Here is a 23,673-nt window from a genome sequence, read left to right as displayed (position 1 = left end):
CATTTTAGACTGGCTTTGCAAAGAATACCTTTTTCCTTCCTCCCTCAATTTTCCAATAGCAATTACAAACTTGTAATACTGCAAAGGGAGAGGCATGTGTTTAATTTTATGCTATGGTGAGTCCTAGCAGCAGTTGCTGCCCTTGTGCTGTGTGTTACCATAAGCACACACATAAGAGCTCTCAAAGCAAAATCCAAGACCATCACACTTGGGTGGGTTGATTGGAAATTCAGTTTGTATTCATATCACATTTTGTCCGTGGCATTGTATTCGTTATGTGTGTTCTCAAGGCTTTTCAATTCAGGATGTTCAAAGCTAGCTCTTTCACACAATGTAAAGAAAGTCATTTGAAAATATTTTGTAGTGATGGACTGGGGTTCCATGATACCTTTTTAGTATTTTTTTTTTTTTTTAATGCTTTTTTCTTCTGACAACATCATTGACTTTTGTGAAATATAGACAAATGTAGTAAATGGATGGAGACAGGGCCCATTTTACCCTTACCATGACTGAACATGCCTCAGAGAAAGAGGTAACATGAAATCCATCTTGAACAGTCTGTTGCTTTTGAACTGTAACCATGAGCCAGTTGTGGGGGTGTTATAACCAGTAATATCAGGACTGAGATTACACCATTTAACTGAGCGTGCCACTGGGCAGCTGGTGGATGGGACATGCTTTGGGACACTGCCACTACTTGTTACAGTCAAATAAGGAGTGACCTAGAAAAAACCAGTTACTTATTCTGTTCTTAAAATCCCATATTTTTTACCTTTCCCACAGAAGTTATCTTTGAACAAATCAAATATTTTCCAATGCAAGGTTCCAAATTTTATTATAATAAGCAAAATTAAATACATTTATACATTTCTGTACATCCCATTGTTCTGCATCTCACCAGTCACAGAAGCTTGTGTACTAAGCCCTTCAAACATTTAAATTCATTCTTCACTTTTAAGCGACCTTTTTGATCTTGACCATCTGAGTCCCTACCCCAGCAATAAACCAGCAACTTTCCTGGTACTTAGCAGATGCAAATGGGTTGCATTTAAACAAATTAAGGTAGTTTTGGAACTACCACCCACCAGGATGTCACTGATTTTGTGAAAAGACCAAACTGAAGAAATTAAACCTGGTCTTTCAGGTCAGCATTCTGGTGAATGGCAACAATGCCGTAGGGAGCACTTTGGACCGTGGGCCTCCAGGCTCCTTGAAAAGCTGCCCCACTGAAACCAAATGTCAAACATGTGTGGATATAAATGGGGCATCTTCCCTCCAAGGGCAGTATGGGTACAGCCAGCGTTCCTGTGTGGCTAAATGCGGGGTACCAGTTAGCTGGCCCACTGCCTATAAGCTTTAGCTCTCAGGCACTCTTAAAGAGTTTACTTTAAAGATTTTATTCTAGGTAAAGGAGATGACAGTCCTTGTGGTATTCTTTATAAATATTCATATTGCTAATTCCCTCACCTAATGTCAAAAGCATAAATCTGGCTTGCTTAATACATCCAATATGCATATTTTTTTTGCTTGGTAGTTTGCTAATATTATTTCCATCCCCTTTTTCTTCACCATTTTGTCTAATAATCAGCTAACAAGTTATGAAATTCTAGCCTGCTAAATCTTGATGTGAAGAAAGTCTTCACAAATTCATGCTGCAAGTCCAAATGCAGATCCTGCAATTTCCTTCATACCTGAAATCCTTTCATTAAACTCTGCAGTATTTTTCAGAAAATAAAAGTTCATTTGTATTTTAGGATTTGTCTTACTAAAAGCTATTATGAATACAGAAAAAAACATTTTAATTAGTAAAAAGATGCATGTAAACACATATGCAAAACAGAAGCTTGTTAAAAGGCATTGTATTCTCAAAAAATCTTCTTTGGGGTTATCTTACCTATTAATAGTGCTTCTTTCTCTGATTTTAGACCGGGGCTTCGTTTCTCTGAATTTTTTTCTCTGTCTTGGTTGACCAATGCTACTGTCAATACATTGATTTCCTATAAAGTTTCAAAAACAAAACAGGTGGTCATGTAGATTTCATTTACTTCAATTAAACCTGTCTGCTTCCTTTCAACTCTATAAAAAAAGATCATTACTTTAATTCACATCTAAGGACTAGACAATTATAAATAATTGATTTGTTTGCAGAATATTAAGACACTTTTTGAAGTACCTCTATGCCAAGAGCTGCCAAGAAGAGAAAATTTGCTTGTGGAGTAAGTAATAACTTTGTTGCTAATGCTTCTTCATTATAACAGCTTGAAAGATATTCCATAAAGTGTGGGGATGGTCAGAAAACTCACATTTTCCAACTCTAACAGCTGTAAACAACAAACACCTCTAGAGAACATGGGTGGAAACATTCAGCTACAGCTATGAGAGTAAATTCACAAGTCACTAGCAATGTAGCTACTAGAAGACTACTATCTATCCCATTATGCCCTCCAACCAGTGTCTGGCATGGTGTTGGTCCCTGTCCCAAACAATTCCCAGGCATGTTTTGGGAACAGCACTTTTCAGGGACCATTCCTAACAGACGTTTGCATACGGCTGCCTTGTTTTGAGGACTGAAAGAGAGCCAGGCTGAAGGGCAGAAACGTCAAGGCTCCTGCTTTGAGCTCCTTTTTCTGCAACCAGGTGGCCTGAAACATCCAAATCCCAGCCAAGATATCATGTTAGATGTTCCATCAGAAGTACCCAGGCAGTTGAGCGACACAGATTGCTCCTCTCCTGGGTATATGTGAAGTAAACAAATTATCTCTGCTTTGGAGGAATGTAAGTGGCCTCAAAGTGCATTGCACAATATTCAAGCGTATACATGGGCTGTTTCCATGGAGCAACTGATATGCAGCAACTCGTTTCTTGGTAAGGCAGTGACTCACGCTGCTGCATCTGCTCTGTGAAATGTTCAGCCCTTCCATGCAAAACTTCAGAGGAAGAGAGGATGGGGCTGGAGATATGGTGGCATGAGGTCGGATTATGCAGGAATGGTGCTCTTGTTCTGGTTGGAGAAGTCAAGGTAAGCAGCTGGAGGCTGTGTGGGTCTGGCCAGACCATCTAGAATGTGCACTTGGAGTGGTGTCTTGCTCCAAAATTCTTAGTAAGCATTTTTGGCAATAAAAGAGAAACCCTGGGACTGGGTCACTCTAGGGCATTTCTGGAGGTGCAAATAATCCATGACAAAAAAAGGCAAAAGCTCCAAAATATGTCAAATGTGCCTCTTTACAGATGAGTAAAGGTTTCACAATCGGTGAGACTGGTAAAAAGAAGCAGATACTTCCCCATTCTCAATTAAGAAAAAAATGTATACCAACACAAAAAGCCATAGCGATGTATTTACAGGCTGGCTCCAAGGACCAACTGCATGATACACAGCACCTGAAGGCTCAGATGCATTGTGGGTTCAAATGTTCCCTTGCATTGTGAAGAAGAACAAGTCACAATGTGTCAGCTAAGAAACTGTATGTGCATTTGAGTGACATAGGCACATATGTGTATCCTTAGCCTCCAGCAACAAAGGGCTCTGACAGACATTAGCCCACAGTGAAGGAAGATGCACACCTCTGGTGTGCTGCGGTTGTAGCGGCCGGTCTCCTGGCCAGAGATATATGTGAAATTGCCTACATGTAAGCTAGTCAGCCTACACTGCATTTTTAGTCAGTAGAAATGAAACAACCTTTTTGTCATGTATTTTAGTTATTTTCTTTAGATTGAAATAAAATCGACCTTAGAGGTGCCTCTTTTATTTTCCTCATTGGCTGCAAAGGGAAATTTATAGCACAGATTTAGACACCTAGAGGTAGGAGGGAGTCTGCAGTTCAAGAGTTGAAGTGATCTCCTCTTAAAATAACAGTGTGCCTTAGCACTCTGGCAGCTGCATCACCTTGACACTAACACTCCTGTAGCGTTGTAATGCACAGAGCACATTATAGCAGCAGGAGTATGCTCTAAGTTATCCAGTACTGTTGATTCCGCTCCTGGCAGAACCAAAGGCTAATGCAAGTATTCATCTTCTGCTGGCCATGACATCCAAGAACAGTGAAAGAAAACCCAGGCAAGAAGCAGAAATAAGGGAAGTGTTTGCATGAATTTCTCCGTAAGGGCAGTAATGACAAGGGGGTGACAGATCAGAAGAACAGATCTGGATGACAGATTTCATGATACTGCAGCAGAAGAGCAGAGCAGCATATGCCACCAGAGCTTGTATAGGTTAAAATGTAACTTTTGATTCCATCACAGATAGAAAAGCAGTCTAAAAATAACAATTCCTGAGAGGGGAAGGAGAGAGCAGAGAGATGTGGATTTGATGTAGCAGGCCCCAAACACAACACACTAGCAGTTTCAGATGGGATTAGAAGTTTTGTCAGTAGCGATGCAGAGAAAGAAACTATATTCCCATTGGGAGTAAGGAACAGATGGATTCTCATTTAATGCCTAGATTTGAGCCTGTGAGGAACATTTTGTATGATTTATAGGACAGGATAAATGGATGCTAAAGGAAGTCACATCAAGTCTTCCTTAACTGTGTGTTGGTACAGAGGATAAAAGAGAAAAACGTTGTTTATGGGAGAGCCTGAGGAAACTAAGAGTGGCAAAGGTTGCTACTCAGCAAACAACAGGCTTTAGAAGAAGGTTGCAGGTCCTTGGAGGTTTGAAAAGGGCAGGTTTCTGCCATCCAGAACTACCTGCCTCACAGAGGATGATAAATTAGACAACTCTGATGTATTTAGCTGGCAAAATAAGCTTGTACAGGACATAAGAAAATCGAGGGTGTGCACAGTCACATAAAGGACCCAGTAGTAATGCTGCTAGGAACTAATGTTGATTTAAGAGAAATGGGCATAATTTTGTCTGAAAAATGAGTGTGAAATTCACCCAGAAACCAGGCTAATTATAGGCTAAGTGAAAACCTTCAGTATCTGACTACGCACTGCAGATACAAATCTGGTACCTATGAAGCTTCTACAACAAGTCTTCAAATGGTTAATTCACACATTTTTAGAGGCACTACTTATGCCAACCCACAGAAACAAGACCTGTTAGAATATAAAGGTGAATGAGGCAATAACTAACTGGAAACAAACAGGTCACCTCTCTGACATGAGAAAAACTACTGATTACCAGATGCCTGAGGAAAATTAATTAATGTATGTACTGCATTACAGTATTTCCTTTCTTTCCTGGAGACCATACTTTATTTCACAAATCATATTTTCTGAGGCCCTAAGCAGTCTCCTTCAGCAGGTTTCATTATAAAATGAGTATTTTTCTACCATCTGTCAGTTACTGCATTAAAGGACAGGAACACAGTGGAGCATGTGCAAAACCAGAACTTATTAGAAGCAAAATGACCTTGCAAGAACTAAATACAGCATGTGGAAGGCTTAATACAGGTTAAATCACACCTGGAGATCATTAGGAGCCTGGCCCTATTCATTATTCACAAATTACGTCAGGTATTGCAGAACATGGAGGCCTGATTTGATGATGACAACTTCAGAGCTGCTCAGCACGAATGCAACCATTCAGTATGATGCTCTCACCATTGCCAGCTTGGAGCTTTTCCCTGCGAACAACGCTTTCATCCTTCAGCAGATGATGAAATAACAGGAATTTTGCCCACGGGCTTGACAAACCTTAAGATTCTGCAGACACACCTTGGGACCACCATTTTAATTTGGGGCTCCCTGCTTTTGAACCAGCAAGGGAGAGGTGGAGAGAGAGAGTGTCTGTCTGGAAGAAATTCCAGAGAACTTGCTAGATGAAACAGATGATGGCATAATAATAATTTTCTCACATGGATGTCACTTCCACAGGTGGACCTCTGACACCACCACTGACACAGAGCTGATGGCTGCGGAGAATTGTACCTGGCAGTTCTCACACAGGGATGTATACCTTAGCTGTGTCCTGGCCATAAGGTGGGACAGAAGTTGGGTTTATGTCATCTTCTCATGTACCCTGGCTTCTTTTGGAAGCAAATGCAGAGACACAGGCAAATGGATTGCTGCAAAAGTTTCCTGGTCTCACTGTCCACCATGACCCACCACTGAGCAGATGGGTCCTACACTATAGAAACAGTACAAAAGAGTGTGACTCCTGAGAAAGTGGTATTTGCTAGAAAGCAACACAGAAGTCCTGAAGAGTAGAAGAGATGTGGTGTCTTTCTATACAGGATAGTCGCAGGTACCATAAGAACAAAAGCCAAGCTCTGCACTCCAGGGGACTGGCAGATCAGAAAGCTCCACATACTGGATATCTCAGTCTTTCATTGGTTTCATTTTTCCCCTGATGCAAAAGTATGATGCTAAATAAAAAGTTCTCAATCTAAACATCAGTCGTTCTCTACAGGCCAGTCTTGCACTGGTGCAAAAAATGCAGACAGAATATAAATTGTCTGTTCTTGCCTGGGTTTTCTCTCTTTAGCAAAAATGGTTCTCTTTAGCCTAAAAAGTTCTGTGATTCTGAAAACATACACCAGCCAGCATGCCTAAAAATGAGGGGGTGGGATAAGGACTTGTCATTCCCCATAAATGCTGACCGAGAGCTGAGAAAGGCTTGAACAGTAGCTGCCCTACCTGGAAACTACTCCTGCCAAGTACAGTTCCACATCACCTGTTGTTCAGGACTCTGCTTGAAAGGCAGAATATGGGATTTAATGAATGTGACATTGAAGACAACTGGCATGCGATCAGGATGCAAATTACAAATATCCAAAGAGGTGAGAAACTCCCTCCACTATCTGAGTAATCCAAATATTTGATAATTACCTTTCAGTCTAGGGGGAATGATGACTGTGGGCATATAGGCTTCAAAGACCACATTCTCTTTGTTGTAGTATACGGGATTTTGCGGAATTGTGTGATGAGGGATAAAAGTAAGATTATAACTTCTCAAAGACACAGTAAAAAAAAATCCTACCAGACTCTGGAAAAATTAGCAGGATATGTTGGTGTTTGTATTATATGTACAAAGCCAGTTGTCTGAGGCATTAAAACAGTAGCAGAAGGAAAGAGTAGATGTTGGACACAGCAAGCATAAGACAGAGCAACTGCTGAACGATGTTAGATGTAAGGGATACACCACACTTTCTCATCACCCAGAGCATTTACGAGAGAAAATGAGTAGGAGGAGACAAAACTACATATCTGAAACATAAGCAAAGATCTTGCAGGTTACTAGCAGCAAGCCAGAGAGATGCTGTGAGCTTTAAAAGAGAAGGTAATTTTATGATTTTGATAGAATAAAGAACTGTGACCATGTGATACCAAATCTTCAGTCCTTAAGCTCTGAAAAGCATACATGTAACTGCTCTGAGTCCACAGAACTTGTCTTAGATTTCAGATGTGTTTCCCCAAACTGCTTATTGATGTTCAGGAAGGTTTGATGATTCCACTGCAAACATGGGTAGAAACTGGCCTGTGACATGAAGTCTGCACATTTTTCATTTATTTTCGTTTACCTGGGGATCTCCTGAAATCTACTATAGACGTATTTGCATTATTGGTCTTTCTTTAAAAGTACTTCAGTCCCACACAGGAAAATTTAACCTTGCTGTTTCAACCTGAATGAAGCCTAATTCAATTTCCAATCAAGTGAATGGAAGTCTTGCAGTAGTTTCAATGCATATCAAGTCAAGCATCTTGAATTTACGGGGACATGCAAGGTTGAAGTACAGGACAACTTCTGACAGCTTAACATGGTTGTCAGTTGAGAATGGGCTACTGTTCTTTCTATGTTCTTAATCATGGTGAATACAAAATTATTCAATCCAAGTTGAGCTAAAATACAATGAAAGAGCTTATTTAAATTTAACTTTAATCAAATTTCTTTGCAAATGTGGCAATGTGTGAGTACACTCACAGACACTGATTGTGACTCAGATGATCACAGAATCACAAAATCATGGAGGTGACCTTGGGATGTCCTTATTTGAACCTCCTGCTCAAAGCAGGATCAGCTGCAGGGTCAGAGCACATGGATGCACAACAAGGGGTAATACTCCAATGACTGGATAAGCCTCAGCAGTTTCTCTGCAGCATCCTAGTTCTGCGCCCCCATCAAACAACATGTGGAATGTGTCACCAACAGATGGGTGCCTCCCTCCCCTGCAGAAGGGATTTTCCAGCCACCATCACTTGTTGCTTGTGGTTACTTGTGATTAAAGTCTTATATCCATGAGCATATAAAGGACAGAGACACTATCACAGATGGGGAAAGCCTGATAACCCAATCAGAGAAACAAGTCCCCTGACCCAGCTTCTCCCAGGGCTGTCACAAGAGAGCATCAGCCCCAGGAGCCAGGGGCCAAGCAGGACATCTCTCAAGATCAATCAACGGAAATACTCTCTGGATCATCTTATAGACTGAGGGGGACATGGCTTGTAGGGGTATGTGACTTCTTATGGGACATAGGGAAAGAGCATCTTGGGATTGTAAAAGACTCAGCTGAGGGTCCTTAGAGAGGAAATAAAAGGCAGGAAAAGGAAGGGATGGCAGTGGTTTGGGAAAGGGATAAAAGACTGTTTGCATGTAAATAGGTTGTTGGTCAATACACTTGTCTGGCTATGCCCTGATCAGTGCATTACATTCATTGAACTCAATTTCTAACTGTTTTCATGGGTGAGTGGCTCTATATTTTGTGTCCATGGGGGTATATGAGGGGTCTGAGCACAGCAGCTGGAGTGGGAGCAGGGATGAGAGGGATGTGTGTCTAGGATGCTGCAATTAGAGAGACCAGAGTGTGTGCTTGTGCTGCTCTGTGATCACTGCTGAGCATCAAGCTAGATTAGCCACTGTGTAGGATCATAAGCTTGGAAGCCACATACTAAAATGGCCATAGGTCTGGAATGGATCCAGGAGAGACCAGAGAGACTGTGCATGACCTACTGGAGGGATCAGGGGGTCCAGTCCAGCAACTGGGGACAGCCTGGGGTCTGAGGCATGACTAAAAGACCTGTTTGTGTGTGTATGCAAGAGGCAGGGGCCAGCTATGGGATAGATTGAGAGTCAATTGCCAGTTACTGGAGGGATCCACATTGTATATATGTGTAAGTCTGTATATATGTATTTCCCACTAACAGACCTTTATCCTGATCAGCCAGTAAGGGGAGCAAGATTAGGCCATCAGTACTTGTCATGCTTGTGAATGCTAAGTTTGTGCTGATCTGTGTGGCTGCCCATATGTATATACATCATGTGATGCATATGTTGTATACAAGTGTTTGTGCATGTTCCTGTGGGGAATACATGCTCAGACTCACTGCAGGTTGGTCGCAGGGAGCTACAACCACCTTGCCTCTGTTGGGCAGCAGGATTCAGCACCTCTTGACAGTAGCAATGCTTGGTTTGGGCCAAATGGCTCTAATTCTTCCTTTAATGGAGCTTGTTCCCCTTGACAGGCTGCTACGGCTCTGTGCTATGATGTGACATGTGGAAATTTGGTTGAGCATCTGAACTCTGAAAGTAACTCAAAATTCTCTAGGAACATGGTGTGTGTTACACAGCTCTTCTTTCTGCATGTCCTCTTACAGCGACTGTTTCTGACTCTGCTGACTACTCCTCTGAAAATACTCTAATGACTAGAAAATTGCTCATAATCTTTGATTAATATAATTCTTTTGTTGCTGCAGATGAACTGATCTTGTGCTAGCAAATTAACTACTTCCTAGAAATACAATATTTTACAGAGTCCTGGTTGCTCACAGCCTAGGAGTTATTTTGGTAAAGTGACTGACATCAAGTTAGGTGGTCTTGCTGGCACACTGTATGTAGAGAGGTTTTTTAGCCTTTTCTATATGCACTGGAATTACTCAATTTACTGTAACAAATTACAGTGTTGCATCAAGTATAAAAAGAATAAGGTAAAGCATGAGGCATCCAAACATCTGCCCAAAACCAGAGCTCTCACATGCAGCCTATGATACTTTTACAGTTAGCACCAGGTCACCAACACAGTAAAAAACTTGTTGGTTTTCAGTGTTTTTTTCCAGAGCCTCAGAGAATTCTTCACCTACTATCTATCTAGTGATGCAGAAGTACATATTTGCCATATGCTACACTGCTGGTGAATGTTGTAACAGTTTTTGCTTTTGACTGGTCTGTCATTAGAAATGATACAGACCAGGTTTTACTTTTTCATTCAGATCAAGCCTAAACTTGATAACTTACTTTGTGCTATGCAAGAAACCAGTACCGGTTTTGTCAGCCACAGCACATTGTAATTACTTTTATAGTACGCTAGTACAGAAATTTACTTTTAAAGTACACTAATATAGAATTTACCATAACTGTAAATTTAAGAGTGCTCTGGTATTAACAAATAAACAGTTGACAACTGGGTTGAAAAATTATCTGGCATTAAAATTATGATAATAACTATGAAGAAAAATTAGAACAGTGAATATAAGACCTTGCAAACGAAGCACTTCAAACACACCTCTATGCATCTGATATTAGTTTGTCTGATCTATCCTACATGATAGAAGTGTTTTCAGGAGTGAAGATTAATTGTGTTATGGTGCTCTTGACATCCTATTTTTCTGATCCATTTGCCAGAGAGATGCTTTTAACTTTTTCATTACAAAGCTTTTACTATTATAACTTTCACCTGCTGAGTTAAGGCAGCAACAATAATCTGAAAATGCTTTTCTCATTTAAGCTATCTCCTTATATTGTTCTCATTGTATTTGAGCACATCTATTTTATGGGAATGTACATGTGCAAAATACGGATGACTAATATGAAAGTTACTTCATGCTTATTTTAAAAAGCATGATCAGGTTGCTTCATTTTCTAAAGCTGGGTTTATGTGTAGGTTCCTGATGACTTAACACAGATGTTTTATGTGATGTGAATGAGGTTGTTTTGCAAAGGAAAAGGTAATTGTCATTTTGCACACTTTGTGATAGGGAATTGCAGCAAACCAATGGTTGGCTGAATGAAAACATTGCCTGCCCACCAACTCTGCTGAAGTCATTGTAGGAGGGAATACCTCATGTTTACTCGAGACTGAGAAATTTGAAAGCCCTTTCAAATGGTCTTTAACACAAACATTGCTCTAACAATCTCCTTGAGAATGATGCACTTCTAAAAAAAGAGAGAAAAAGAAGGCAATTAATTTCTTTTCTGGGATGTGTAGAATTGTTTTGAAAATGTTTTTTGTTGAAATAAAAGGAAGTAATTGGAGGGGAAAAAAAACAAACAACCTTAAAAGTTTTATGAGACTGACTGGTTTTCAGCAAGGATTTGTGTTTGAAAAAGATTAATTTTAGGTATCTGAAAACCCAGGTCTACTCCCATATTCACAGGAATCTCACATGAAAAGTACTTGAAACAAACATTTTGGAGCTCTCATTCCTTTGGATTAGATCTTGATTAGGATGATGAACTCTCCTTGCAAGAGGAGTATCTCCTGGAGATATTGAAGTTCCTTTCTCACTTCTGTCACTTTTTGCTGTCCATTCCTTGAAGGACTTTAGCAGGTTGGAGGGAGTGTGAATGTGGTGTACAACCCCCAGGACTGCAGTAGAAAGTCTTATGGCTGAAGCAGACATGGCCCATCATCCTTCAGGTGGTTGCGGGGAAGCCTGAGTGCTCTGACAAGCCAATCTGCCTCATACGCTGTGTGGGTTAAGCACACAGCTGCATATGTATAAGGCTGAATGTTATTCCTCACTAGAAATGATGGGATGACTCCTGTATACGTGTGCAGTATAAATACTCAGGGAAAATGCTTCAGGATGAAAGGCTGCACAGAATGATCAGATTATTATTAAAATGTCAGGTAGCTTTGGGCATTGAAGAACTGTCTCCCTGTGGAGCTCATATGAAATTTAAAGTCAAAAAACTTCTGTTATTTGCTGAGTGGGTGGCTGAATAGGTTTTATCATTGTGTCTTAGAGTTCACTCTTCTCAGATGATGGGGATTCAGTCCAATCAAAAACTAAGTTACGATGCCACTCTGACACTTTTAATTAGGTGTGATTCCTTGCTGCACATTAGCAAGAGAGTTATGGCTACAACCCAGATCTGTTTCAGGTGGTACACACTGTGTCAGAATATACCGCGGTCTGCTGTAGCTGTTTGCTCCCTGTAGGGTTAGATCATGGCTGAAACCACAGATACTGTGGTTCTGCCAGCAGAGATTTCCACCGTGCTAATGAAACTCTATTGCTGTCCTCTAACATGCCGAATGAAGGTTGGGGTGGTGAAGGGAGGAACTCGAGGGGACTCGATCTACCAGTGTGTAAGAAATTCTGAAGGCTGAGCAGGCTCTTCGATAACATGGTCCTAAACATTCAGTTAAACTCCTGTTATTTTCAGGCCTTGCAGTATTGGATTTATGAGGTGGTCATTCCTCATGCCTGCCGTGGTAACTAGGAAAGCTGCTGATCTGCAAACGGTCATAGCTGCTTGAATTTATCATACTCCACATGTCTTAAATTGAAGGAAATAAGAAGAAATGAGTGATGGAAGGGCTACAAATAAACGCCTGGAATGGAAAAGGCAGGGAGTAGAAAGGGGCACAGCCACTCCTCAGCCCCTGGTCTTGCCCCTACCAGGACCTGAGTACAGACAGTAAATGGGTTTCTGTAATCTCTGAGGGCTTTACGCCTTGCTCTAGTCAGGGTGCAGGGTCCTTGCACCTTCTCCTTACAACATAACAAACCCACGATGCGAAAACAAACCCGCATTTCTCTCTCCTCAAGCGGTTTTCCTGATCCGTGCACTGCAACGTTACCCTTGCTCATTCTCTTTAGACAATTAACCGCATTTGTTAAATGAATTAGTCAACCAAATACAATCTTGCTGAGTGGAGCAGTTAAGACAGAGGGCTTGGAGAGTGCACGTAGCCCACACTCTTCTCAGGAAATGTAGCTTTGAACCTTCTCAGGTGGAAGAGAGAAGCAAGCCCCAACTTCTGGCATCCCCTACGAGGGGCGTAACCCTTGAACTCTCAGGCATGGAGAGGCTGCCAGCACCATCTCCCTACCCTAAAATGGACCCAGTGCTCATAATCTCCCTTTTTGCAGAGCTCCCTAGCTCCCATATGCTCCAGAAATGACTGCTGCAAGATCACAGGACATCAGCAAAGCCAAGGCAGCTACTCCCTTACTCGCCTCAGCTTCCTGAGGCTGAGGTTCACAGCTTATAAACCCGAGGCATCCAGGAAGCTCAGAGGGAAAAGAAACATACCATTTCCTGACATGTGCAAGCCCTGAGTTGGGGTTCTCTGGTGTATAACTTTAGGCCCATATTGTTTTTATATTACCTATGTAGAGCACATTATTTTATCAGTTGGCTGTGGTGTTCTGGGAAGAGCAAGCCTTTTGAAGAGTGGGCTACCCATTAAATGGCTGTTGTACCCATGAGGAAGTGAGCAAAAGCATCAGCAATCACTTGGGACCTTCACCAATAAAGGCGATTAACTTTTGTCCCACAGTCCAAACCACTTGGACAATCTGAGCAGGGATTACAGTCACTCTCTCCTCCTCTCCTCTCCTCTCCTCTCCTCTCCTCTCCTCTCCTCTCCTCTCCTCTCCTCTCCTCTCCTCTCCTCTCCTCTCCTCTCCTCTCCTCTCCTCTCCTCTCCTCTCCTCTCCTCTCCTCTCCTCTCCTCTCCTCTCCTCTCCTCTCCTCTCCTCTCCTCTCCTCTCCTCTCCTCTCCTCTCCTCTCCTCTCCTCTCCTCTCCTCTCCTCTCCTCTCCTCTCCTCTCCCTGCATTCAAGGGCCCTTTTCATCTCACTAAACTTTTCATCACACTAAACCATGCCCCTAAGAACCTCATCTACATGTCTTTTAAACACCTCCAGGGATGGTGACTCAACCACTTCCCTGGGCAGTCTGTATGATTAACCATACCATGTGAAAAGAGAAGACTGAAGTGTAGTTAGGAATAAGAACACTTTCAGTGTAGCGTAAAGTAAGCAATTTAGTAAAATGGTTCAAATATTTCACCTTGGGTATACTCTTCCTCAGCATCAGGGATCACCTGGTAACTGCTTGAAAAGTAGATATAGAGGGTAAGAATTAAAGGAAGAATCAACATAAAATGTAAGATGCTTGGTTGAACTTGAGAAATGTTCTGATAATACCTTCAAGCGTTCAAATAGAAAAATGTATACCTATACCTACTTAATATTATTGATTTCATGTCTGGAAAAAAAACCCCACAGAATATTGTTCAGTTTCACTCTCTCAAATATATTCATTTTATTATGCCTTGCTGATAATGAAGTAACCCTGAAAGTCTTTTGGTGAAATCCTGGCTTTTTAACCTGATGCGAATTTAACTATTTACTTCAGCAGAGTCAGGACTTTGCCATGCAATTGCAATCTGAGCATTCAAAATGCTTCTGCAACCACGACACATCTCTCACTTTGGTCTGAACTTGGAGGACTGATATTCCTAACTACCACTTTACAAAGGGTAAGAGTTATTCACAGGAGTTATCTAAGGAAGGCAGCTGTCAAGGGAGAGTATAAAACTCCTGGAAGATCACTGAGTACTTCTAAAATGAGGCTTGTGTAAAAAAATCTCCCTTTCTCCATTAACAATAGAGGAATACCATGGAAGTTAACCTTTCCGCCCCCAAAAGAGGGATATATTCACCAGGGCTCTACAGCTGCATTTGCATGCATGCATGTATACAGAACTCAGTAGTGAGCAAAAGGAGGTCTTTGATAAAAACACAGAATTAACCTATACACAAGAAACTCCACAGAAAGGCACTGAACTTACAGAAACAGTGGAAGAACAAATTGCCTTTATAGAGTTAACCACAAAACATGTGATTATCATTTTCAGGTTGCAAAATGTTCTCTACTTGATCACATCTCCCAAGCAAGGTTTTTTTTTTCATGTTGGGACTAATCAGGTCCCAAGAGTCTGGGAACATCCTGGAAGAGGATTATATCTGAAATTATAATTGTCCATTGGCCATTATTTTCTTTTCAGTTAAGACAGAGATGTGAACTAAATATCATTATATGCAGCAATGAAGGGGAAATTAAAAGGGGGGCAGATTAGAAGCAAGAAGCAATGTTTCCTAACTGCAGGGCTGAACGAAATGAATGCTCAATGACAGCACCTCTGGCAGTCCTGGGTGTTGAAGACTCTGTTAATACCAGGCAAGGATCTTGTGCTCTATGTACTGCTTGAGCCTGACATTTGGCCTTTCCTGACACAGAGTATGGCTGGGAAATGTCAACAGCCATAACAAATATTACTGCATGTACCTGGCAAATCACTCATGAAACACCCTTATGACTGTTTACAGAGCCTTGTAAGATGGTTTTGCTTTTTCAAAATAACAGATGTACTGGCAATACACTAAAAGTTCATTTTCCGCCCCCCCAGATTTGTGTGTGAACTGCTGTGGCAAGGAGGGTAACATTGCAATTGCTCCAGCCCCTTAATTAACTGTGCTCCATTCCCCTGCAAAAATAAGAGAAAAAACTGAAGATTGTTCCATTTATAGGTTGAGTGCATTTCAGGAGAGATATTTTTCTTTTTGCAAAGGTGTCAAGATCCCTGTTTCCCTTTCAGGACGGTCTCACATAATGGAAATGTAGAAAACATACCAGGATAAGTCTAAGTCTAACTTTTCATCTGTATCTGTTTTTGCTAAGTATTTCCAGGTTTTATTTTAGGAAACAATATTTCCTAATGTAAAATATGATGCAGAACAGTGTCATCAGCAGAATGCCTGAGGACTGCAGAAAATAATATTTTTAATATTACAAAATGGGCTTTCTTGATGTCTATGCAGTGTGCCTAAAATTTCTACTGTCCTTTCTAGGAGCCTGATTTTCTATAGACTAAGTAACCTAAATATGCAATAGTATGAAGATTAGCTTGTGTGTTCAGTGTATAGACATACGTTGTCATTTTTTCTTACCAACACCCCCCACTATTGCTCTGCATGTAAAGGTATTTCATTTGCTGAATTCAACCCATCAACTGTAACAAATATGTCCTAATCCCATTATATGCATCACAGTTCACTAACAACCAAGCCTTTTTCTCTTTGATCATCCCAGATTTGCACACTGGCCAAGGGCAAGAACCATGAAGTCTGCCGAGAATAGATGTGGAGAGACAACCTGCAAGGCATGACACCTGAGCGCTATATGTTTGATAGAAATGACAATTGTTTAAAAGGTACCTCAGCTCCCATTTTACAAAGTTCATTACTGTAGCAAATGCTTTAATATCAGTTCTTGCCCTCTATTTCTCTATTTCCATTTGTGCGGCTGTGCTTTCTCTGATTTCATGGTAGCATAATTATTGAATACGTGGCTGTAACTATGACTCAATAATTGTAGCTGTCTAGTCTCTCTCTTCACCATTAGTTTATGTATTGACTTCTTTTCTTAGAAGTCTAATATTGCTATGAGATCATCACGGGAAGAGGTCATGGAAAAAGAGGGAAAGAAAACAGAGTTTCTGTCCTATAGAAAATTCAAGCATTTGAACAATTCTGACAATAACAAACTGGAACAAAATATTACATTTTGGAAAATTCACCATTAAACAAAAATTCTGAAATATTTTGGTTTAGATATCTGGGAATGATGTACTGAAACACTCTCTTTACACAACTGAAATGTTTCATTTTAATGCTATTCCAACCTTTATATTACATGAAAATAAAACTTTCAGGTTCTTCTGTTTTATCCAGTTACATACGAACCAGAATGATAAAAATTGAAGCATTTAGGTAATTTTCCTTCAAAACATTTCAGTCCTGCAAAACACTGTTTCATCTACATTTTTGGAGAGGAAGCAAATTCCTTTAGAAAGTTTCCAAGTCTTACATTTCTAAACTTCTTTAGGAACCCTGTAACTAGCTGCTGTACAAAGACAAGTTTTTAGGTAGCTAATGTGAGCATTGCAAGATCATCAGTGGATTAATGTCTTTATTTTGGTTTGCAAACATAATCTTTCAAAGGGGCAATGAGACGCTCTGCAGACAGACTGCAATTGCAGATTTGTTGGAGCTATCAGACAATATTGAATGTCTCCTGTCCAAATGCTGAGAGCTATGAGGCTCTATCGACTTCACTGCGGAAACAGACCATGATGAATGAGATTCAGGAATGGATTAAAAAGGACAAAACAACATTTCCTTATCACAAAGCAGCCCACAAAATTTGACTCTGCCATTCACATTTAAAATGAAACTGCTTTCCTGGCTGTGCCATTAGAGAACACAGTGACCAAAATAGATGTTAAAATATATTAGTGTTCAGACTGTTGCTACTTCTCTTGGCTAGGAGGAAGATATTGTATATAATCAGTTTTAATTTTCATATGTTTATGACAAAGCACAAAGCTGCACAGTTTGGAAGACGAACATAACAGGAAAGTTTTCCTTTTTAATCTCTCCCCTTATCCAAATTACTGTTTTGACTGCAATCATTAAGGGGATAACAGAAGCGTGGTTTTTTTTGGCAGCAGGTTTTAAAAAGCATGACCTTAACAAGTCCTTTAGTGATTTTAGGCAAAATAATAACTCAATGAAATAACAACTCAATGAATTAATTTAGTCCTCTTGTGCAAATTAACTGTTTCCAAATTATACACGTGTACGTGAATCACTTCACTCAGAACTGAAATATGGCCAGACTTGCTCAGCTCCAGGTGGCAGCCACAGACACAAACGGTACAACTTTGTAACTTGAGTAATCCTGGACAGGACACTACAGCAAAACATTTTTCTTGCAGTCGTTTCCATGGTATCTTTAACACCCACATACAGCAAGTGGGACATTGGTTGTTAAAGTCTCAGCCAAATAAATCCTACAAAGTAAATTGCATGGAACACAATTTATCTACCTCGAAATGAAGTTTTCTGGGATTTGAACCTGTTCCTTCAGGAAAAAAAGAAGCAAGCACTTCACACCTGATGTGCAAATCATTCAACCATTCTATCAGATTTAAAGCATAAATAGTATATTTGAGACCATATGCATGCATATATATATCTCTAAAGCCATACATAATATACCTGTACCTACATTTGCCTGAGATTCATCATGCCCATTGATTTCTGCTAATTCCTTGGCACTTTTTAACTGCAAAGAGTAAACAAAAAACAAAACAGAACAAAACAAGCACATTACTTGAGTATTTCACACAGTTATCTTTGATTTATTTGAAGGAGCATTTTATAAAGCTTCCAATGAGAAAAACAGATGGAGCATATAATTCTAATGAGTTTTTGCTCAAACCATTTTGAAAGCAACATACTTAAGGCTTGATAGGTTGGCAAAAAAAGGCAAATAATAAGACTGGGTCATTATTTTTTAAATAATAAGATTAGAAAGTAGTTTCAAGGCATAAAAAGTATATAGAATTGGCTCTCAAGAATAATAAACGATTTCATTTCCCATTCTTCTTGCTATTAATTTAAACTTTACAATATTTGCATGTTGCCACTAGCTAAATAGTGTTTTGCTAATGATTACTTTTGAGTGATATATTTTGAGCTGTTTAAGATGCCAAAGTGCTACTGTTTGTTTCCTTCCTGAGGAAGCATCTAAATAACTGGCTCCTGGGTATGATGGAAAAGGAAGGGAAGAGAAGAACAGCACTTTTGTTCAGTCAGTGGCAGGAAGAACTGAGGAGACACTGCCAATTCCAAATATATAATCTGAACCAAACTTTTCTCTTTTTTTTTCCTCCTGAATTAGCTTTTTGGGGAAAATACAGAACTATATGGGGCATTGTAAAAATCAGTTCCAAGAGATTTAAGGAATGTCCTAGCTCATGTCTTGAGCCACAGCGAAACATGTAGTCGAACATTCTGTGATTGAGCAAATGCAGAAAGGAGATACCACAGGTCTCCTAAGCCTATAAACTGTGGAGGTTTGTACAATTAAATGAAGCACTCAGAACCTTTTCCTCTTTAGGTAAATCTCTGAAGAGTCATGCTTTTATTCTAACTTAATTCAAAGTAGATATTTTGGATATGGATCTGGGGTGGCAGGAAGTTGGGAACATTAAACAGAACCTTCCCCTAAATTCCTTGTTTTTACCCAAAAAACTGGAGTTGATGTAATTATTGATGATACAGCTGTGATCCTGAATGACAACAATCCTAAAATCCAGGTGAATAGGAACAATATTATGTTTTGATTAGGTGTCTGACTCAGAAGCATTGGCAAGCTACCATCCTAGAGAGGCTTGGTTACCTCCATCATCTTTTTGCCATGTGACAGCAACAGCTAAACCATGTGTGACTCAGTTCCTGGCCTCTCACAGTTTACAATCTGACAGTTAAGGTCATTGGACCATGGTGTCTGCATACCTTATTACGCAGGGCTGTAAACTGCATCAGTTCAGGAACTGATGCTCAAACTAAACCAGTTCTGATGGAGGGGGAAGGGGGCGGCAATCCCTGATAAAGCAGTACAAAAGATAGCTGGGGATGACAAACTCATCAGGTGTCCTGTTTCAATTCACTAATGCTCATCTTTCAATACCCTCGAAAAGTCTGCAATTTATACTGACAGCAGGGTGATGCATTTCCAATGAGTGCTACATGTTTTCCCTGCACTGAAAAAAACAGCCATGCTGTGAAACCACCTCACTGTAAGGATGGCTGGTAGGAACGAGCTGAGAGGGCTACTTCCAGCCAAGCACCAAAGTTCAGCACGTCTGCATCCTGGTGCAACCAGAAGAGAAATTTCCCTATTCTGCCAGCTGTTAATTTATAGAAATTCACTTCACTTGAGTGGTCCTGTTGAGTTCAGTTGTATTTCTAATCTGAATATGAGGTCAGGAGAGCATGCTTGGGTATGTAAAACCTCTCTGCACCTTAATGCCACATCCTGAGTACTCGGGGAGTGGTTTTCACTACTTACTTTTTGCTTTTCCTTTTCCAGGCTGATAAAGTGCCATCACCTCTTGGTGACTGTGGCCTTGCAAAATGCTCCACATACATTCTGCTGGTGACATACCACTCCCCTGTCAGCCACAGGTGCTTTTGATGGGAAACTGGACTCAGCCTCTAGCCTGCAGCCTGCATAGGTCTGGCAGGCTTCCACCTCACCATGGTTTCCCACCATGACTGCCCCGGCACTGCTCTACCTAAGCTTAATGCAGACAGGATGTTTGAGCCTGTCCATCTCTTTTATTGCCTGCCATGCTCTGAAAAGGATGCCAGAACTCAGGCAAGAAGGTGCTAGCATCCACATCTACACTAGGACCACTGCTGTAGGAGATGGAGGTGAACTGGTGGAGATAATGGTGGAAAACTTGTGGGTAGAAAATGTGTGGCTGCATTCCCATGGGGTAAAGTCCCTTATTTTCCAATATTTTTTTTCTAAATTCAAATTTAAATTAGATTTTTCTCTCACATCCTAAGGAGTGAAAGGTTGAAATACAAACCTCAGAAAAACATACAATATTGGAAACACAGGACTTGCCTTACCCCCTAGGCAGGCTCCATCGCAGGTTGGTGGCGAGTGTGATGTTGTTACCAGCAGAGGCCATGCTGAGGCAACACACTGAACTAGTGCCAGTAGCTACCAGGGGCCTGCCTGAAAGGAAAGGGGAATGGTTGGGGAGTTAGAAGTCTCTGGCACATCTAGTGCCATGGTGGGGTAGGTCTGACTCCAATCAGAGGGCATGAATCCCTCTGACAAGCAGAGCTGGTGGCCATGGGCCAGATCTAATACAGAAACCTTTTGGCTACCGTAATGCAATATGGTGCAGAAGTAAATGGGACCTCTCCCAGCAGGACGTTCCAGCCTGGATGTGGCTGGATTCATGCAATTGGATCAGTGCGAGATGTGCTGAGGCAGCAGACGTGCTCAGACACAGCTGCACTTCTCCATGCAAACATGCCCATGGTGAGGCAAGGCAGGATCCCTCTGCCAGCTTGACACGAAAAGACAGATTTTAGCAAATGTATCACAAAAACGAGCCATATAATTGAGGTGGGAGCCTGGTGATATTTATTTTTGAGAGAAATGTTCATATTTACTTGACTCTGCCAGATGATTTTCAATGTCCATTGTGGATAAAACACATGGATGAGCTGTGGTGCTTGTAAAAGAAAGCTGTGAGTCTTGGCAAGTAGGGGTCATTACTACTAGGGCTTCTGCAATTCTGGAAAGTTTTGGAACTAGTTCAGGGTTGTCAGAGAAACACACTGGCTGCATAGCTCTCCTTAGGAATTCTGGCTACTTACAGTCTTGGCCTTAGGCACATTTCAGAGCTAATTCTCAAGAGAAATGCAGATCCATCCTGCCTTTCTTCCAGCTACTGTTTCGTCTGTCTGCCTAGCATGAATGCACATTTGATTTGCAATTAGTAGGAGTCTGCACAGATTCAAAAGTCTGCCCTGGTGGTCCCTACTGGGGCCCAGTATTGCAAGATCTTCTTATACATTTTTGTAGCATTTAATTGCTACCAAGATATAAAATAACTTCATGAAATGTCATTATTTCTTTTGTGTGTGTGGTTTTTTTGTTTGTTTGTTTTTTGCTGTTTTGTTTTTTTTTTTTTTTTTAAGTATTTTATAATGTTATACCTTGAATGTCATGTAAAAATGTAAATGAGATGCAATTAACTGAAGAGATCTGGTGGGTTCAATGTTTATAAAAGTTCTGTCATTACCAAATCCATTCTTCCGCATGACATTTTGTGTAACACAGTCTTGCATCAGCTCTCAATTAGAAGGTTTTCTTTGTAACCATAAGTGCTAAGAACACGTGTTTGAACATAAAAGCTTTATTTTTTCCAGAATCTAAGTTATTAGTTTCTAGAATATATTTGTCACTAGATAAGTTTAAAGGCAAATCTTAGATGTGGAACAATGTCTCAGCTCTCATAATGAGCATTAAAACCATCTGATATAAGCATAAGTTACTTTTCCTATCTGTACATTAAATGTATAAATCTGTAGGCATATTCAGACATACATGCTGAAAAATCTTAAGAGTCATCAGCATTTTGAATCTCTGCCATCTAATAACTTCAGATCCCACAGTCTTTAAACTGCAAATACTTAACCAAGACTCTAAATATTTTAGCTCAAAGTTTATATAGAAAGGATTAAAATAAGGTCTCAAAGCAGAGAATGTGACTGTGCAGCACAGTGGGGATTTGTGATTTGAGTATGTCCAAGCCATGTGCTCTGTACAATCAACATGTCTTTGTGCACACTGTGTTTGTACACAATGCATTGTTTCATCTCCAGATTTGCAAATTTAGCACCAGATTTTCTTTTTGTTGTGTAACTATCCATCTTACCATGCTTATAAAACTATACTATCAAATATTCTTGTCAGTGTCATAGAACACCTTAGTATCAAATGTGTGATAATCAGACTTGCTGAGGTTTGCTTTTCACTGCTTAAATAAGTGCATTGATAATCACTTTTAAAATGTCATTATAATAAATTTTTTTGTATACTTTTATCTGCATGAATAGCACTGGAGATACCAAGCTCTCTTTTTTCAATACTAGTCTTAAAATAAAGACCTTTTTTGTTTCAGGTATATTACACTCACCCAACATTTATTTTTTTCAAATTCAGAGTGAAAGCACACATCACTGATACCTATGTAGAATAATGTAAGAAGAAATGATACTCAAGACATGAAATTCATTATTGAATAGGATAAAATAAGGGTCATTTTCAATCTGTTTTCTCATGTTCTGTGTTAGCCTCAGCTGCATTCACAAATGCTAATCAGAGCAGACACACAGGCCACATAAGGTTATGCCTTGCTCACAGCATATTCTGTGGTCAGACTCCTATGGAGTTTGGAGGTGAAGCCATGAGTCCTTCACCTCCTTAGCATGCCTAAGCCAGAAACTTTCTCCCACCAGAGACACTCACCTGTTCCTGCAGGACTTTAAGCATTGCTTGTGTATGTGTTTGTTCTTCCTTGGCTTGCTCCAGTTCAGATTTTTTGTTATTTAATTCTTCCTGTATGCTCAATAATTGCTGCACAAAAAAAAGAAGTTTCTGGTTAGCATCGTCTGGATCCAAAATGGTTTTAAATCCTTAGTTTGATAAATCTTCATTTCGAACAATGCTTTGTAGTCTGCTCCTACATTTACTATTGTTGCATAATAGACTGTGTCTAAATGGACCAGAGGTAAATTATTCTCATCTGCATCTCCTCCTGCAGCAGTGCTCTGCAAGTAATGCATCTGTTAATGTGTGTTAAGCTATTTGTTACATTAAAGCAGAGAGTCTTGGTACAGTATATCACCCACAGAGTGACTGTCACATTCATCTGAGACAAAATCTTATTTGTGGAAGTATATGTAGTGGTTTTTAATAATACTAGGGTAAACACTATGGTACATAAATAATTTAAAAGCACAGCCCTTTAATATAATTAGTCATTGGCCAACAGCCATTTTCATTCTATGCAAAGCAATATTCTGGAAAGCTTTTGCACTGAGTTGCCAAGAAGACAAAAGCTTTCTTTTTTTTCCCTTGTGCCGTGATATTTTGTTAGATCAGGAAGACTGATGCCCTGCAAATCAATGTATCAGCCAGGAAAGAATGCTGTTCTGGACTATCAAAATAAAAAGCTATGATCAAACCCTATTTTTGTGAAGAGAATTCTGGGATGTGGGAACATTTTTTAAAGACCATGCCCCCTGGTCTTGGCTAGCTTTAGGTTCTGCAGAGGTTTAT

At 40.2% G+C, this 23,673-nt stretch overlaps 1 protein-coding gene across 16 annotated transcripts in view; it reads right to left on the bottom strand.

The window, feature by feature from the left end:
• ENOX1 (ecto-NOX disulfide-thiol exchanger 1) overlaps nt 1-23,673 on the bottom strand; it is a 362,839-nt gene that overhangs the window by 5,288 nt on the left and 333,878 nt on the right. For 14 of the 16 annotated variants that reach the window (XM_065054480.1, XM_065054384.1, XM_065054431.1 and 11 more), the window contains 3 exons: nt 22,861-22,968; nt 18,025-18,081; nt 1,895-1,997 (listed from right to left, as the gene is read on the bottom strand). In XM_065054480.1, the coding sequence (XP_064910552.1) occupies nt 1,895-1,997; nt 18,025-18,081; nt 22,861-22,968 (268 nt within the window). Of the gene's footprint in view, nt 1-1,894; nt 1,998-18,024; nt 18,082-20,441; nt 20,551-22,860; nt 22,969-23,673 lie in introns of those variants that run through there. The other 2 variants (XR_010470814.1, XM_065054489.1) reach the window with 2 other exon arrangements.

The sequence above is a fragment of the Columba livia genome, chromosome 1, assembly GCF_036013475.1.
Source record: "Columba livia isolate bColLiv1 breed racing homer chromosome 1, bColLiv1.pat.W.v2, whole genome shotgun sequence".
Lineage (NCBI taxonomy): Eukaryota > Metazoa > Chordata > Aves > Columbiformes > Columbidae > Columba > Columba livia.
Note: the sequence above shows the minus strand (reverse complement) of the source record. Positions and strands in the feature narration are given on the sequence as shown.